General features: G+C 33.5%; 2 protein-coding genes and 1 long non-coding RNA gene across 3 annotated transcripts; 1 reads left to right on the forward strand and 2 right to left on the reverse strand.

Annotated features, from left to right (window-relative positions):
• Positions 1-1354: 1354 nt before the first annotated feature.
• On the forward strand, positions 1355-3243 carry LOC143610941 (large ribosomal subunit protein uL16-like). The gene is made up of 4 exons (XM_077085281.1): positions 1355-1483; positions 2245-2746; positions 2834-2915; positions 3005-3243. The coding sequence occupies exons 1-4, from the start codon at positions 1474-1476 to the stop codon at positions 3071-3073; spliced, it is 663 nt and encodes a 220-aa protein (XP_076941396.1). The 5' UTR covers positions 1355-1473; the 3' UTR covers positions 3074-3243.
• Positions 3244-4122: 879 nt separating this feature from the next.
• On the reverse strand, positions 4123-6194 carry LOC143610947 (desmethyl-deoxy-podophyllotoxin synthase-like). The gene is made up of 3 exons (XM_077085286.1): positions 5745-6194; positions 5085-5570; positions 4123-4791 (listed from the first exon to the last, which is right to left on the reverse strand). Exons 1-3 carry the CDS (start codon positions 6144-6146, stop codon positions 4171-4173), a joined length of 1509 nt encoding a protein of 502 aa, XP_076941401.1. The 5' UTR covers positions 6147-6194; the 3' UTR covers positions 4123-4170.
• Positions 6195-8438: 2244 nt separating this feature from the next.
• On the reverse strand, positions 8439-9398 carry LOC143610949 (uncharacterized). Its single transcript, XR_013149685.1, has 4 exons — positions 9333-9398; positions 9200-9237; positions 9015-9068; positions 8439-8733 (listed from the first exon to the last, which is right to left on the reverse strand). It is a non-coding gene; the product is annotated as an uncharacterized LOC143610949 (long non-coding RNA).
• Positions 9399-16365: the final 6967 nt, after the last annotated feature.

Raw genomic sequence — 16365 nt, forward strand, 5'->3', positions numbered from 1 at the left:
TAGGATAAATAAAATACTTATGTTTGGTTGAAAGTAATGGAATGAAGAGAGAATGAAATTAGAGAAGGAATGAAATGAACAAGGGAATGAAATGGATCATTACCATTCTTTTGTCTTGTTTGGTTAACCTATGGGAATAAATGAATAATTACTTTATGTTGTTTGGTATGCAAAAAAATTTAGAAATGAAATAAAAATAATTAAAAAATATTCCTATCCCAAAATATATATATATAAAAAAAAAACTGAAATGGCTACGGTGGTGGTAGCTCCGACGACGAAAATGGTGGCGGTGGCGGTTAGGCAGGGGTGGTTGTGGTGGTGGGTGTGGCGGTAGTAGCATTGGTAGCGATGGTAGGGTGGCGACGACGGTGGTGGTGGTCAGGCAGCGACATTGGTGGTGGTGGTTATGGTCAGGTGACGGTGGTAGCGCTGGCCACTGGTGATAAGGTGGTGGTGGTGGTGGCGACGGTGACGGTCAGGTGGTGGTGGTGGCAATGGTAGTGGTGATGGTGTTGAGAAAGTAGGGTGATGGATGAATGAAATGAAAAAAAAGGGGGATGAGAATGAATGATTTTGATGGAACGAGATTCCATGTGTTATGGATGATTTTATTCCATTGAGTAACCAAACACTACTTTCTTCATTCTCACGTAATGAATCATTCCATTCACCCTGTCATTCATTCATACCAAACGCTACCTAATGTATAATACTCTGTACAAAATGAACAAAAATAATATAAATCTTTCAAGCTTTATATGATCGATATGATTTTAAATTTCAAATTGATATATTGGTATAACGAAAATCAAGTGAAAACAAAATTCAAACGTTAGACGTCTTATGACAGATGATAAAGTGTTTAGTACCACACCACCCTTTAAAAGTTTATAATCTCTCTCATGTTTATAAATTTGTTATTCAACCATATATGCAAACCTACAAATAAAAGTGGTTAGAGCACTTAAAATGTACTGATTTACTCAGGAAAAATCTTCTTGAGATGGGCAAAAATCTAGATCCGGACCCAACCCGAAACCAGCTTCTACCCGACACGCGAGTATGAGCTGGGTTTCGGTTCTTAAAAAAATCATACTCCCCGAAACCGGACCCGACCCTGACTCACCAGTACCGACTCCACATGTACCCGGTCAAAACCTGGACTGACCCGGCCCAAAACTTGGTAAATACCCAATAAATCCGGTCAAACACCTAACCATACCTATAACCGATTTCTAAAAATACCCGATTTGTGCACCTTTATACAATATAATTTATAACTTTTATTATTATAACATGTGAAGCATATCCGGGCTACACAGCCATACAAATTACAAACCTTTGCATAGGCCCATGGAAGCCCAATAATACAAACCTCTTGTTGCCCCATGCTATAAATAGCATTTCGCATAATAAATCTAGGGTTTGTGTGGTAGAACTGAGCCGGCAGCAACCAACCTCATTATCGCCATGGGAAGAAGTGAGTTATCTAATTGTTACATCTTTTCAGTTGATTAGATATTCAATCATCTGTTGATTTGCGGTTTGTTGTGTTATAATATTTAATTTGGTTACTTGTTAATGAGATTAGGTTTTGTTTTAAGCTCGAATTGTTAGGATTTGTGGTTCAATTGATTCGAGATGCAATTGATGTTTATTATTTGTTTTGTGTATTGTGATTTGCTGTTTATGTATATAAAAATTTAGAATTTGTTAATTGTTTGTGAGATTAAGTAGTGTTTTTAGCTTGAAATGTTAGGTTTTGTTTCTTTTGGATGCTTTTTAATAAATTATTTGTTTTTTTGGTGGATTGTAGCTAATTAAACTGTATTGGTGGTTTTTTATGCTGTTGGTGATGTAATTTTGTAGTTCAGTTGATTCAAAATGCAATTTGTTTTGAGTAAATGTGATGTTTATCTGATACATTTGGTGTTTGTAATTGTGTTGTGCAATTTGATTTGAAGTTTATTTAAAAGTTTTGTTTTTTAATTTTTCATGACTTTATAATATATATTTTTTATGGTAAAAGGTTTGGTTAAAAGGTTTTTGCTTCTGTTTTTTTTAAATCAAAGTGTAGCACAGATGAGCTCTTGCGTTGGTATTATATGTTTGTGTTATTGTCAGTGCTGTTTTATTGTAGCTTCATCATAATAATGTAAAACCTTTTGAGTTATGTCTGCGCAATCTAATTTTAACTATAAGCCAGTTTATCTTTTTTTAACATTTAATTCTATGTTACAGGACCTGCCAGATGTTACCGTCAAATCAAAAACAAGCCATACCCAAAATCCAGATACTGTCGTGGTGTCCCTGACTCAAAGATCAGGATCTATGACGTTGGCATGAAGAAGAAAGGTGTTGATGAGTTTCCCTTCTGTGTTCACTTGGTGAGTTGGGAAAAGGAAAATGTCTCCAGTGAAGCACTTGAAGCAGCGCGTATTGCCTGCAACAAGTACATGACCAAGTTTGCAGGGAAAGATGCTTTCCATTTGAGGGTCCGGGTTCATCCTTTCCATGTGCTTCGTATCAACAAGATGTTGTCGTGTGCTGGAGCTGATAGGCTCCAAACTGGCATGAGAGGTGCGTTTGGTAAACCACAGGGGGTGTGTGCTCGTGTTAGCATTGGTCAGGTTTTGCTTTCGGTCAGGTGCAAAGATGGTAACGGTCAGCATGCTCAGGAGGCTCTTAGACGTGCTAAGTTCAAGTTCCCTGGTCGTCAAAAGATCATTGTCAGCAGGAAGTGGTATGACTTTAATAATCATATGTATTTATTTTTTATTTCGTGTTTTTATTTGAATAAAATGGATTAAATGTTAGTTGTTTATTGCAGGGGATTCACTAAGTTCAGCCGTACTGATTATCTTCAGTGGAAGTCTGAGAACCGTATTGTTTCTGATGGTGTTAATGCCAAGGTAGTTATTTTGACAATACATCTTTTGTGTTTTTTAGTTATATGTTTGTATATTGATGAATGAAAATGATGTTTGGCTTATTGTAACAGCTTTTGGGATGTCATGGACCTCTTGCAAACCGTCAACCGGGAAGAGCTTTTTTAGATGCCGTTGCATAAGTCTACTTTTGTCTTAAGAAACATCTTTGCAACAGACATTGTAGTTGAGTTCTGTTTGGGAAGTCGTACTTTTTTGTCTTGTTTTCGTACTGGAATGACATTTATTTTATCATGTTTTTTAGTTATTGTTGGGTTACTGAAATGTGTTAATGGTTATGTTTTAAACTTGATTATGCTCTGTTTTGATCTTTTTGGTTGTGATCTTGAGGTTGATGTTTTGAAGTATGTTGTCTATGCTTGAGATTACATATTGTCTCAATTCAATCTTAGTGCTTTAAGTTTCAAAGAAATTGTTGCTTTCCTGTTTTTGTCAAAAATGCTTGTTTTGATTTTCTCAAGTATTAGTTATTTACTTGTCTAAGAAGTGACCTTGAACCTAAGGTTTTATCACTTTATGTTTCATAATTTCTAGTGTGACTCTTAAGCTAAATAAACATTTCTTTACCCAGTGTCATTTGATTGCTACATCTGCTGTCGGTGTGATACGGCTTTGGAATCATTCATGTAAACTGAAGATCATGAACACTGTTTCTTCGTCTTTATCGTTCTCTATAATTTTATCCTATTTTGTGATTCTTTTTGTGCAGAATTTGATAGCGTGCCCAAAATTTTGACAATAATAGCATTGTACTCGTGAAAGAGATTTCACGTCCTCGAGTGGTTCAGCCTTGTTCTTTATTTTTAATTTCACTTGAAATATTTCGATTAGTTGAAACACGCTTTCAGTTGGGAATGAGTCAAAATTGTTTAATTTAGAATTCATACAAGGAGATAACTCGAATTTTTTAGTTAGACTTATCAAAATCTTGGCAACGCTTATCGTCAATACTTTCAGTGTTTAGTCTTACATATTACAAGTTTACACATGTATCATGTATGTATGCATTTGTTATGCAACAACTTACATATTACAAGTTTAAACATCTATATTGTCAAGTGACAGTTGCTAGATTTCCTAACTAACACAACGGTGCAAACCATAACAATTCAAACCAATACTTGTGATACCTCTAGCTTAACTATAACAAACTAATTTACAATCATTGTCTTACAAGTAATTCTAGCCTTTTCTTTCTTTAGGAATCTACATAAGAGCTTTATGCAGGCAAAGGATAATAAGCAGTAGGTACCAAATGCAAGTCCGTTTTTCTTCTAACCGTCACACCAGATGATTCACTCATGTCGAGATCTTCACTTATCATTCCATCAGGCAATTTCCAGTCAAAATGGTAGAGCAATTTAATAAGCGGAAGGTCAACATTCGCTAATCCAAACGATATTCCAGGACACACTCTCCTTCCACCACCAAATGGTATATACTCATAATTAACCCCTTTAAAATCTACTGAGTTATTTAGAAATCTCTCAGGATTAAATATTTCAGGATCATTCCACCATTTCGGGTTTCTATTAACTGCCCATGCATTCACAATAACTTTGCTTTTGGCTGGTATATGATAACCGTTTATGTCACATTTCTCTCTGTTTTCTCTAGGAAGTAACAAAGGTGCTGGAGGGTGTAATCTTAAAGTTTCTTTAATGATCAACTTTAAAAATTGTATATTTTGGATACATGTTTCGTCGATCGTTCCTCTTTTGTTGACAACCTTTCTTATTTCGGTTTGTGTTTTTTCCAATATTTTTGGGTGTTTTAGCATTTCCGACATTGCCCATTCTACCGTTGTAGAAGATGTTTCACTCCCGCCACTAAATATGTCCTGCATTACATATAGAATTAAGTATTATAAGTAACACATAAATCATAATACATCAATTTCTATTTCCTAATTCCTATCTTTCTGGTTATCTTATTAGTATTTTTTGTGTCGTTGTACCATATTATACGGGCCATTAAATTTGACGAACCAACTCATATGCCTGTATAAAATATTGTGGCCCGTATGATGTACCAATCTGACACATTATATGACCTCGTATGACTATTTTTTCCATGTCATACGACCGTATGATATGTTACTGGTCTTTGTATAACTGCAGGTTATTTACTAACCAGGATGATTGCTTTGATGTCAGCTATAGACAAGGGAAAGTTGACATCACCACACTCCTGAAATCTCAAAAGAACATCCACAAAATCTTCATCTTCATCATCAAAACCAACATTATTACCCGCCTTTTTGGTCTTGTGCTCCTCAATAATGTTACATACAATTTCCTCAAACCTATCGCGTATCTTCTCAATCTTCGCCTTAAATCCAGTCACTAAAGGAAGCAATGTTGAAGAAGGAAAAAGATCTGAAACATTGAATCCTCCGGCTGCAGCCGAAGCTTCCTTAACAAGCGCGATAAATAAGTCTTCATCTTTACACTTGTTTCCAAATGCTGCTTTCGCGGTAATCCCATATGTTAATGAGAAAATTCTTTCACTAAGATTGATTTGAGATCCTACATGTTCTTTGATAGATTTGATAAACTTTGAAACTTCTTCTTCCCTTGTGGGCCCAAAGGACTGGACGCGCATCGGACTCAGAAGCTCCTAATGTAAAATAATGAAAATCCCGTTAGATATTGTGTATTGTTGATCAACTATTCATATCAGTACAAATGTAAAATGAGTATAATCACAATAGAAACCTAATCGAATCGTATATTTCAACTATGGTAATTAATTATATAACAATAACCATGACTAATATATTCTCCGTAATACCTGACTGCAAATCTTGCGAACACGTCTCCAGAAGTCACCATACGGTACAAAAGTAAGATTTGTAGCACCATTACATATCACACTAGAAGCATAGATATAAGGTCGGTCTGAAAAGTTTGAGTCATGAGTTTTCATGACTTCTTTTGCTGTTTCAGGTGAAGACACAACTATAACCGAAAGTTCACCGAGTTGCAGGTGCATCAACGGTCCAAATTTGATGGCTAACTCGCGCAACCGTTGATGGGGAAGAGAGGTTCCAAGATGATGGATACTTCCTATGATTGGTAGCTTCCATGGGCCAGGGGATAGATGTGGGGTTGACTTTTTTGTTAGTTTCAGTAACATGAATATGAATATGAAAAATGTAAAAACAATTTGGAATGAGTGAAATACATGGTCCATTAGACAATCTATTCTTGTCCCTCTAGATTTTTGTTTATATAGAGAAATATATATATATATATAGATGCTTTCGGTTGATTTTAAATGTTATTTTATATTTAAATAAAGTACATTCTAGTTGTTATTTGTCATCCTGCAGGGTTAGTTAGTAAACCATTTTTGACACAATATTAAATATAACATTGACTAATAATTGAAGGTCCGTTGTCTTAGTGCCCAGCCTGCAGGTTTACTTGTTGAGGGACCGATAACTTGAACGATTAACTCCTATGTGAACTGGTAGGTATACAGGAAAAGATTGTAAAACTGGGCAAAACTTAAAAAAAAAACATTAACAAAGTCGTAAAGTATTTAATAATTTGTTTTATTATAAACTTGCAGTTGTATTCTGTTAGTTTATTTTGACCCAAATTAACATTGTGGCTACATTTTTCTGTTTATTTTAACGGTATAGTTAATGTGTCAAACTGTCAACGACCTTGACCAAATTAACTTAGTATAAGTCACCATCTATAACTAACGGCTCATATGTAACGTTTGACACAACTTTGACATATCATGATAAATTTGCTGATCACATTGGAGTTTTATCTAAATGTTTGTCAGCATATATCTATTTTAATTTGTCTGCTTCTATCTCGTGTGGTACGTGACACATTGCAATCTCGTCTTGTGTGTACTAGAATAAAATAAATATGGGATAAAGAGGGGTTGAGGCAGACAAAATACCTAACAACAGGAAAATGTACATTGTTTGACCAAGTAAGCAAGCTGTCTAATACTATGTGGACAAAATATGTAGATATGTTCATTGATTTATGATGCATGACAACAGACATAATACATAAACAAAAGAAGAAATAAACATTTGAATGAGTCAAATAAGATGTCAGTGATTGAGAGCATTTGCTTATAATAGAGATGATGACAGTGTTGCATTGAACCGTAGGTTCCAATGGTGAAACTTGTTTTGATCATAAAATCACTCGTAGATGATGAGAAATAATAACTGAATTACCTAATCGAATGTGATACTTATTACCTTTGCTTTCGAAACCGCTCGCTATGCTCAATTTCGGCTTGGTTTGTAAATGAGCCGATGGACACACACACACACATATACAACTATATAACTTTTTAAAGCCCTTTTAAATTTTCCCTCATTCCGTCAATTTCATAATTTCATTTGTTCGCTTCAAGCTCTAGGTTACTAGACATTTATTTACATGTTTATTATATCTCACTTCAAACTTCTTTCTTAGAGAAATTTACAATCTATTACATGTGTCTAAAAACTACTATTTTGTTTACAATTATAATACTTATAATTTCAAACTTGTTTTCTATTGAAGTTTTTAAAGTGAAAAAGAAATAACCAATGCTCGGAATTCGCTTGATGTTCGATTGAAAAAAATGCTCGGTTCGATTTTGGCTTGGTTTGGTTTTCACTCGATTTGTAAAGGAGTCCCTCGTTTGGGTTTGTATATGAGCCAAGCAAAGAGCAAACCCTCGCTCAGTTCGACTCGGCTCGTGAATAGCCCTAGACTCATGGAGTCACGGTTATATCCTGTCATGGTTTTGGGCTTGGGCAAATCCAGCTCAACAGACACAAAAGCTGGTTTATTTAAGATTTTTATGTAGTTTTCCTTTTGGCCCAACAAACACAACAACATCCAAATTGTAATAAATAGCAATGTAGTAATATAGTATCTCTGTATCTACTTTTGCAGCAATATTTTCACTTTCTGAAAAATTCCATAGCAACCGGAAACAATAAAAACATACTAAAAATACGTCTTAAAAGAAAACCCCCCAAGTAATCAACTCAAGAATAAGAATGATTGTTGTTCTTGTCTTTTTGGAATACTTGGGCTTCCAAGTCATTGTTGTTTGTGTATTGTTGTATAAGTTGTTTGGCTTCCGTATCATTGTTTGTGTATTGTTGGATAAGTTTTGCTTATCGTTGTTGATGAAGAACTTGAAGAAGATGATAAGCTTCTATCCCAACTTCCCAAGGGTTAGACATATGAGTGAATACACGATAATTTTATTAGCTATATCATTTTCATTTTATAACGCCTTTCCGTCTAACGTTAACTTCCGTCAAAAGTTCTCTAAAACTTTTTATACAAACAAATTTGCGCTTTTAGTTAATAATAATATCAAAGTCACTAAAATAGTAATATCAAAGCAACAAACATTGCAACTACAAGACCAATGATCGAGTTGACTTGGTTCACTCATTTGTTGAGCAACTCAAGACGGAGTTTACTTTTATAACAACAGTAACACGTATATAGACTGGTAGTGGAACAAAGAACAAACACAATGAACAAGAAGTTATCTCTCAAATGTTTTTTACACCCCTCTTTCAGTACATATATATATATTACATACAAAATTTCTTACTACATCAAGTTAAAAATACAAATTACAATTTAATTTGACACTTCACTCGTCCTAACCATTGACTTGTCGTCTTCTCTTCAGCAACTATAACTACCGGCTCACTATTCTTAAACACCGAGCTAGGTGGCTTACACCCACCAGATGAATCCGCATGCTGTGGCTTAGCCAGCGCCATATTCTAGAAGGTCAACAGGTCAAACACATAAAAACATTTAGAAAAAAGATAAAAGAGAAATAGTCAAAGGGGCCAACATTGATCAAATGGATCAAACAAGTCAAAAGCCGATTTAAAATGTCCTAACTTGTTTTATTTTTGTAATGTAGTGTTCACAATCATATTTGATACATTAGCTACTTCCCGTATTAAAAAAATTAATATTTGATGCCTTTTTTGACCCATAATTAACTTGGCCATTTTATAAAAGTTAAGACCCCATATCTCAAGATCTATTCATATACCTGCAGGTATAACCTCTTTGCCCTTTCGCCTTTTCTTTCTTTGAACATTTGGCGCTGCAAAAAAACAACTCATGGAAACAGAAAATCAGCCAACAAACATATACATATATAACGAGTAACATGTTAAACAAAATAAAAATTAAAACATATCAAATTTGCCAATGAACATAAATATATATACTCACCTGGTGCTCAGACATCACATTCAACCACAAAGGCCCGTCTGAAATAATATTATAGATCCACATGTTAGAAACAATATTGAACATGGGTTAATCAAAGAGGTAAATTAAGTTGGATTAAAACTAGAGGATTTACCTGATTCTGTGTCCAGAAGGCTATGAACAATCAACATGTTATTAATTATAAACAACCGCTAGCTCTTCAGTTCTCTGCACCATTAACAAACAAAGAATACCAACGATGGCAAAGGGTGGCAGGTGCGCCGCTATAGGCAACAGAAGACAATGTTTTGTGTGTTTATGAAAAGAGAAGTAGGGTTACCTACCTTATATATAGGCTCAGTCCAGATGTAACATTAATTATAATTATATTTTGCTTTGCCGTTTCTTACTGTATTTAATTTTTTGTTAAATGTTTTAGCTGTGTAATTTTATGTATTTATGACAAGCATTGATTGCATATACATAGTTGATAGTTGTTGGTAGAGGTGACAAAATAAACCGGTTAACTGCCAGAAACTGAACCGAGCAATTATGTAGAAACAAGTTTGTAATTTTCTTCATCAAAACCGGGCAAAACCCTAACCGAAACCAATCATAAACCGATTTTGACTTTGTTGACCAAACCAGTTATTTTAAACCGGTTTGTGCACCTCTAGTTGTAAGTATAATATTTTACTTTTCACCGAATTCGTTTGAAAAACATATCTATGTAGATAAAGAATTAGATATATAGGCGTTATAACCACACACATCTGCCACACGAGAAGTGTGTGTTTACAACTCACATATTAATAGGTGATTTATTGGCCGGTTGTATAGCATGTGCTGGCTAGTGTAGATAGACACTTCACTCTAGACACAATCACGAAATAAGTGCACAAGCGATTTCTTAGATTCATTATGATTATTAATATTTCAATAATTCAGATCTTGCCAAGATTCGTGTTTTCATCTTTAGAGTGACGCGAGTAAAGATGATATTCAATATTTGAAGCTTTTTGCTTTTGTTTAGATTTCTTAACACTTAACTAAAAGTCACTTGTAGTGAAAATACACGAGGATTGGGGGATGATTTATAATTGTACGTGGTGTAGTCCGGTTGTGAAATTTTCTAATTTTAGTCCCTCGATTTTTACTATCTATACTCATTTACCTGAGGTTAATTATATTTTGTTTTGCAAAGTATTGCGGTTTCTTACTCAATTGTTTCCATATTAGGCATATAAAATTCAATAATAAAATATAGTGTTTAGTAAATTGCATTTTCTGGTTTTCTTTAAATATTTTTCCTGCTTAATATTATATGGGGTTATAAAAAACATTAGCTCCATATACATAAAAAATATCATCTTTTTAAAATGATATCACACACACACATATAAAATCAAGGGCTAAATAGCAGTTGAGCGATCACCTAATGATAAAGTATAACATACATATTCTTTATTTATTTTACCCGATCAAGAAAATAAAAATATTTTATTATTAGTATTATAAGTGTAACAGTCATTAATTCACTCTAGATAAGTACGAAACATAATATTTAGAAAATATTACAAAATCCCAATCAGCACGACCTAGACCGCCAAATCTACCTCTACAGATGACCATCTACGTGCACTTCGCTCCAGTCGGATGCCTCTTCAGGAATTGCCATTTATCACGCGAGCATCATATCATATTATATCACATCACTTTACTATATGATACGGTATTGTATTGTATTATCTCGTCTCATACTATTATATCTCATTATCATAACGTATTATGTCATTTCATAACATAACATAACATATCATAATATATATTATATCAAATATATCATTTAATACCATCTCAATTTAAAATATATTTTATCAATTAAAAATATATCATATCATATCATATCATATCACAACATATCATATCTTAGCATATCACATCATATTGTATCGTGTAAAAACATATGATATAATGTGAATCGTGTCATAACATATCATATCATATAATATTGGATCGTATCGTATCATATAATATACCATATCGCACTGTACTTTATGGTATGGTATCATATAATATCACACTGTACTTTATGGTATGGTATCGTAACACATAATAACATGTTGTGAGTGTCGTGTCTTCTCCGTATTATAATCATATCACATAAGGTCACATTATATAATTTCATATCAAGTAATATCATCTCCTATCATGTTATTTCATATCATAACATACCAAGATATGTAATATTCTTTTTCTAAAAATATATAAAAATGTTTTAAGTTTATTTATATTCCTAAAATGTACAAAAGGATGTTTTTAAATCAACAAGATGGAGTTTAAGTATCTCAACATGGTCATTAAAGTTGAGGGACCAATAGTACCAAACTATCTATCTTGAAACTTGAGTACCATCAATGCCAAACTACTAAACTTGAAAGTTGAGTGACTACTAGTGTCAAACTACCAACCTTTAAGATCTCAGGTTTTTTGTATTCGTATTCGTTTATGTTTAACTGATTTGGGAATGTAATTTGGATATTTCATATCAATAAAATAATGCATTTATTAATATTTAACTTTGCTAAAATTTGTTTATGCCCTCATAACTTTCAAACTCGTCAAACAATGTTTGTAAAACTCTTAAAATCGCTTAAAACGGCTAAAAAACGATTGCTTTTTATATTAGTGCAGAGAATATTATTGCCAAAAATCAAAGGTTGGAACTCCCCCAGCCCACCGCGGAGCACGGGTCTGCACAACAAGATTTTTCGTTTTTGACTTGTTTATACGTTTTTAATGCGGAATCTTTCTTAAATCGGCCTAGATTACGAAAATTCAGCCCCAAGTTAAGTTTTATAAAATTATTCCATGTCCAAGTTTGTTAGTTTGTTAATATAACCGAGATCTTCAAGCTAATTATCTTGATTTTTTTCATCAAAAGCTTATTCGATTTCCTTAAACAAAACAATTACCTAATAAACGATTTTGGGATTTTTATTTAATTAAAACATCTCTTTAAACCCTAAAACTACTGCCTATCAGCCATCTCCTCTATTATTCACGAATTCCCTCTCCACCATTGTTGGATTCTTCAAGTTTATTCAAGCTATTCGAGTCTTTGTTGACTTTCAAGTTTCAAGACCACTTGACCTCGAATTTCCCCTTGTTCCATTAATCTTCTTGGTAAGTTGTCAATTTGTAAAATTATAGATTTTCATCTCATAAACAAAAGCCCTCAACCAATATTGATTCAGAGAGTTTTGGTGTTTAAGGGCATAAAGTTCAAATACTAAGACTAATGATTTCTCTGTCTTCTTGTTAAAACTATCTTTCGGGCCAGAAGACTTTTTTGTTCGTCACGAAATTTGAGTGTACTGGTCTGAATCTGACTCTCGACTCGAAGGTTGGATTCACCTGCTCGCTTAAATATTAAAAGTTTTTATAACTAGAGTTTCCTATGTCGGTTTAACCTGATTCAAGTTGCATTATTCTGGGTTTTAATTCTATTTTATTGTCTCTAAGTTTCAGGTTCATTTGTGTCAGCTAAGTCAGCTAAGTCAGCACGTTAAAGTTCAAGTTCCAAGTTTCTCATTCTTATTAATATTAAAACTAGATGAGTAATCACTCCCATATTTTACTCCTTCTAAAACCGTTTTGAGAATTTTATGCGTACCGACTTCGTATTCATTTATTACATTTAACTAGCAAATCATGAGTTGTTGTGTTGAACGATTAAATGCTACTTGTTTGGTTGATTTATTTTATTGCATTCGGATACGTCCATCATAATCACATTAAAGTTTGATCATACGTCGTCTTAGTATCCAAATCCCGATTCGCAAGGCAATGGTTAACTGACACCATTATTTGTATTTCTTTCGTCTTATTGGCCAAAGCCCAATTCGCAACGCAATGGTCAAACAACATCAATACTTGCTCATTGTTTAATTGTAGATACTTACAATATTGGTTTGCTTAAATTCTTTTATATAATATATTTATTATCAAAATCTGGTGATAAACATATGTTGTTAACAAATATATTCTATTTGTTGAAGATCATATAAATTGCGCTTTAGGTTATAAATAAAAGGCAAGTTATTATATTAATTGTTTTGGTTTTGTATGTAATTAATTGAAAGTTATGTAATTGATTTGAATTAATTAAGTAAATTAAATATCGTCACTAATATTGTTATGTTAGTGCCTTGTGAGCTGTGAACCAATAGTTCGTATCTCGACAAGTCCGTCTTAGGTTGGGGTGTGACACATCACACAACCTACCAGCAAAACCAAAAATTCATAAATCTTTGACATGTAATGCCGAAGATAAACATGGTCACAGAACTAACCTTAACATGTAGTGCATAGACATGTGTATGCCAACTAGGGGTGTGTGTGGTGCAGCTTGATTTTTGGAATGTTGGAACAGTTCGGTTTTAGATTTTTCGGTTTTCATTTTAATTTTGGTTTAGGTTTTTTCGGTTTTGGCCATTTGAGTTTGAAAATTTTAAACTGAAAAAAAAGTTGGCCAAAAATAATGAATTTAGGTATAAATAATTTTGTTAATTGTTAATTAATAGTCTTTTATACATTTCGTCAAAACTTTTTGAGTTACTTATTTATTAAATACTTATAAATTACTTAAAATGAAAAAAATCTAGAAATTCGTGTGGGTTCGGTTTTTATTACAACGGTTCGGTTTTTACAAAACACATAACCAAACGGCCGGTTTTTGTTTTGTATGGAAGCACAACCCATATTAACACAACCGTGTAAAGTAGCACCGCCTTGTCAAAGTACTAATCCCTAGGTTAGGACTGATATTTTCATAAAATCCGTAGTGCATAATTGATGTAGAGGTACAATTTATATATGAACATAACTGCGACCATGTTAGGATGTCTTCTTTATTAGACATCAGAATAATGTGGGTGTGATAGTGTAATTGTCAAATGCTTAGCAAAAGCTACAGTGAGTTCTATGAAGTCGTTTTTGTAGTGTTTGGGTTGGTATGCATGCTCATTAAGCTCTTTATTGTTAGATAATTGCTTTGTTTGTGAACAATGTCTTGTATTAAAAAAAGCTTTTGCGAAGTATAATTGTTTCAGCATTCAAACTGGTTATGGTAAGTTTTAGGTGTGGGTTAAAACGGAGTGATTTCATCGTAACCATGGCGAATAGCACATTAAAGATATATACAAGCATGTTAAAGGATGTAACCACCTCTAAGCTAAACCCTCTGTAAGGCTCCGCATCTGACAACCCTACTTTAGCGTTGGATTTACTTACACAGTTATAAAATAAAAGTTAGATAAAAAATCTTTAGCGGAAAACGTTAACCAATCAATATTACAAATCATTCAAATATCTCTCAAACAAACATTAAACATGCAAAAACATAAAAAAATTCTTCGTTCTTCCGATGCCAGCCTCTTATTCTTTCATGCCATGTGTGCTTGATGCGTGCTGCGCGTGCGTCTTAAAATATGATGGATGGAATGATTTGCTTTTGCATAATATCGTGTTTTAAATTTATAAAAGTGATTTCTACAAAGATTAAACACACACAAAATAGGCAAGTGTACCTATCGTATATGTAGAATAGTATTGGTAAGAACCAAGTATCGATCCGTGGACACAAAGGTTTCTAATAATAATTCGTTGTCTTACTTTAATCGGAGGTTTTAATCATTTTGGGGTTAATTTTTGAACTTTTTATAAAATGTAAATACGTATATATATATTATATAGGTGACCAAGACAAGAAATTCTAAACGAGTTGTTCAATTATGCGAAGGTTACCATCTAAGATCAAAAATCCACTCCATTTTAGCATTGATAATTAATATGTAGACATGTGATAAACTTACCGTAGCAATATATGATAGATAACTCCTTAACCCAAAGCGAGCATCTTTGGCACTAAGGAGATGATATGCGCATTTTAAAGTCCACCATTTCCTAATGTCATACCATCTCAATGATGTCAATTTAAGTTGGCAAGTAGTTTCGTTAAGTAGAAAGATTAGGATTGACTTCAATTTCTCGAATACCAATTCTAACAACTTCGGGTGGTTGTAGTTCATCACACAACCTCCCATTGGTTGATTTAAGTAGGTTATGATTACACATTCTGTTAACATATGGTTTCTTTAGCTAATAATTTGATATCCTAAGAAAAGCCATTTTCGGATTACCAAGGTTTAGAAAAATACACCATAACTTATATCTCATCATTTCTAAGTACAATATAAGGATCCATGTTTATGTATCAAAATATTTCTATCTTTCAAGAACATGAATCGATCATGAACGATTGCCAATGAGATTGACAACCACCAACTTTGAATTAGTGATTTAAGATGGTGAAACATTTCTCATCAAAAGATAATTGTAATATAACCATGTACTTAACTAGACTACATCACATGTCTTGATTAATTATCAAGTAAAACAAAACTTCTTCATAGATTTTAGATGGTAAAAGGAGTTTAGCTCATAATGAGCATTATGATAAACATTAAGATGATTGATAATAACAAATACATGATTAAACTTGGAACAATCTAACCAAATGTAGATGAATCCTTCTTCTTAATGATAGTGATGATGGTTGATGATGATGATTAGTGGTGATGACCTCCAAACCTTCAAACTCTTCACTAGATCTTCAAAGTGAGTGTTAGTGTGTGTTTTTATAAGAGAGAATCGAATAGAAATCTTTTCAAGGCACACTTGATGAATGCAACATGAGCCACTATTTATAGGCAATCTGGATGGTGAGGCACGACCCCGTGCAAGATGAGCACGGCCCCGTGTATTTTTATGACATGTGCCAGATTTGTTTTGTCTTTTGTGTGAGGTGGCAACGGCCCCGTGGTTTTTAGTGACATGTGCTCAATTCTTCTTTGTCTTTTCTGCATTCTCGTCAACGGCCCCGTGCATGCTGAGCACGGCCCCATGCTTTTGTTCTCAGATTTTGTCTTTTCTTATGTCAGAAGCATGGGGGTGTGTTTCTTGAGGCATGGGGGCGTGTTTTTTTTTGTTTTCTTGTGTTTTCTTCTGTTTTTCTTTGTCTTTTTTGCTTGTTTCTTCGTTTGGGGTTTGGTTTCACCTGAAATTATGTTTTATTATGATAAGTAGCCTTTTATGCTATATTATTAGATAGAAATTGCAGTTTT

This window comes from Bidens hawaiensis, unplaced genomic scaffold (genome assembly GCF_021521415.1).
Source record: "Bidens hawaiensis isolate Kalapana, Puna unplaced genomic scaffold, B.hawaiensis_p1.1 tig00028750_1, whole genome shotgun sequence".
In the NCBI taxonomy this organism is placed as follows: domain Eukaryota; kingdom Viridiplantae; phylum Streptophyta; class Magnoliopsida; order Asterales; family Asteraceae; genus Bidens; species Bidens hawaiensis.

Bases quoted from the DNA above. Each gene is read 5' to 3' on its own strand.
- LOC143610941 (XM_077085281.1), top strand. The intron at 2,747-2,833 runs GTATGACTTTAA...TGTTTATTGCAG, and splicing joins ATCATTGTCAGCAGGAAGTG to GGGATTCACTAAGTTCAGCC. The intron at 2,916-3,004 runs GTAGTTATTTTG...TTATTGTAACAG, and splicing joins CTGATGGTGTTAATGCCAAG to CTTTTGGGATGTCATGGACC.
- LOC143610947 (XM_077085286.1), bottom strand. From the start codon at position 6,146: ATGGACCATGTATTTCACTCATTCCAAATTGTTTTTACATTTTTCATA. The intron at 5,571-5,744 runs GTATTACGGAGA...ATTTTACATTAG, and splicing joins TTCGCAAGATTTGCAGTCAG to GAGCTTCTGAGTCCGATGCG. The intron at 4,792-5,084 runs GTTAGTAAATAA...TATGTAATGCAG, and splicing joins ACATCAAAGCAATCATCCTG to GACATATTTAGTGGCGGGAG.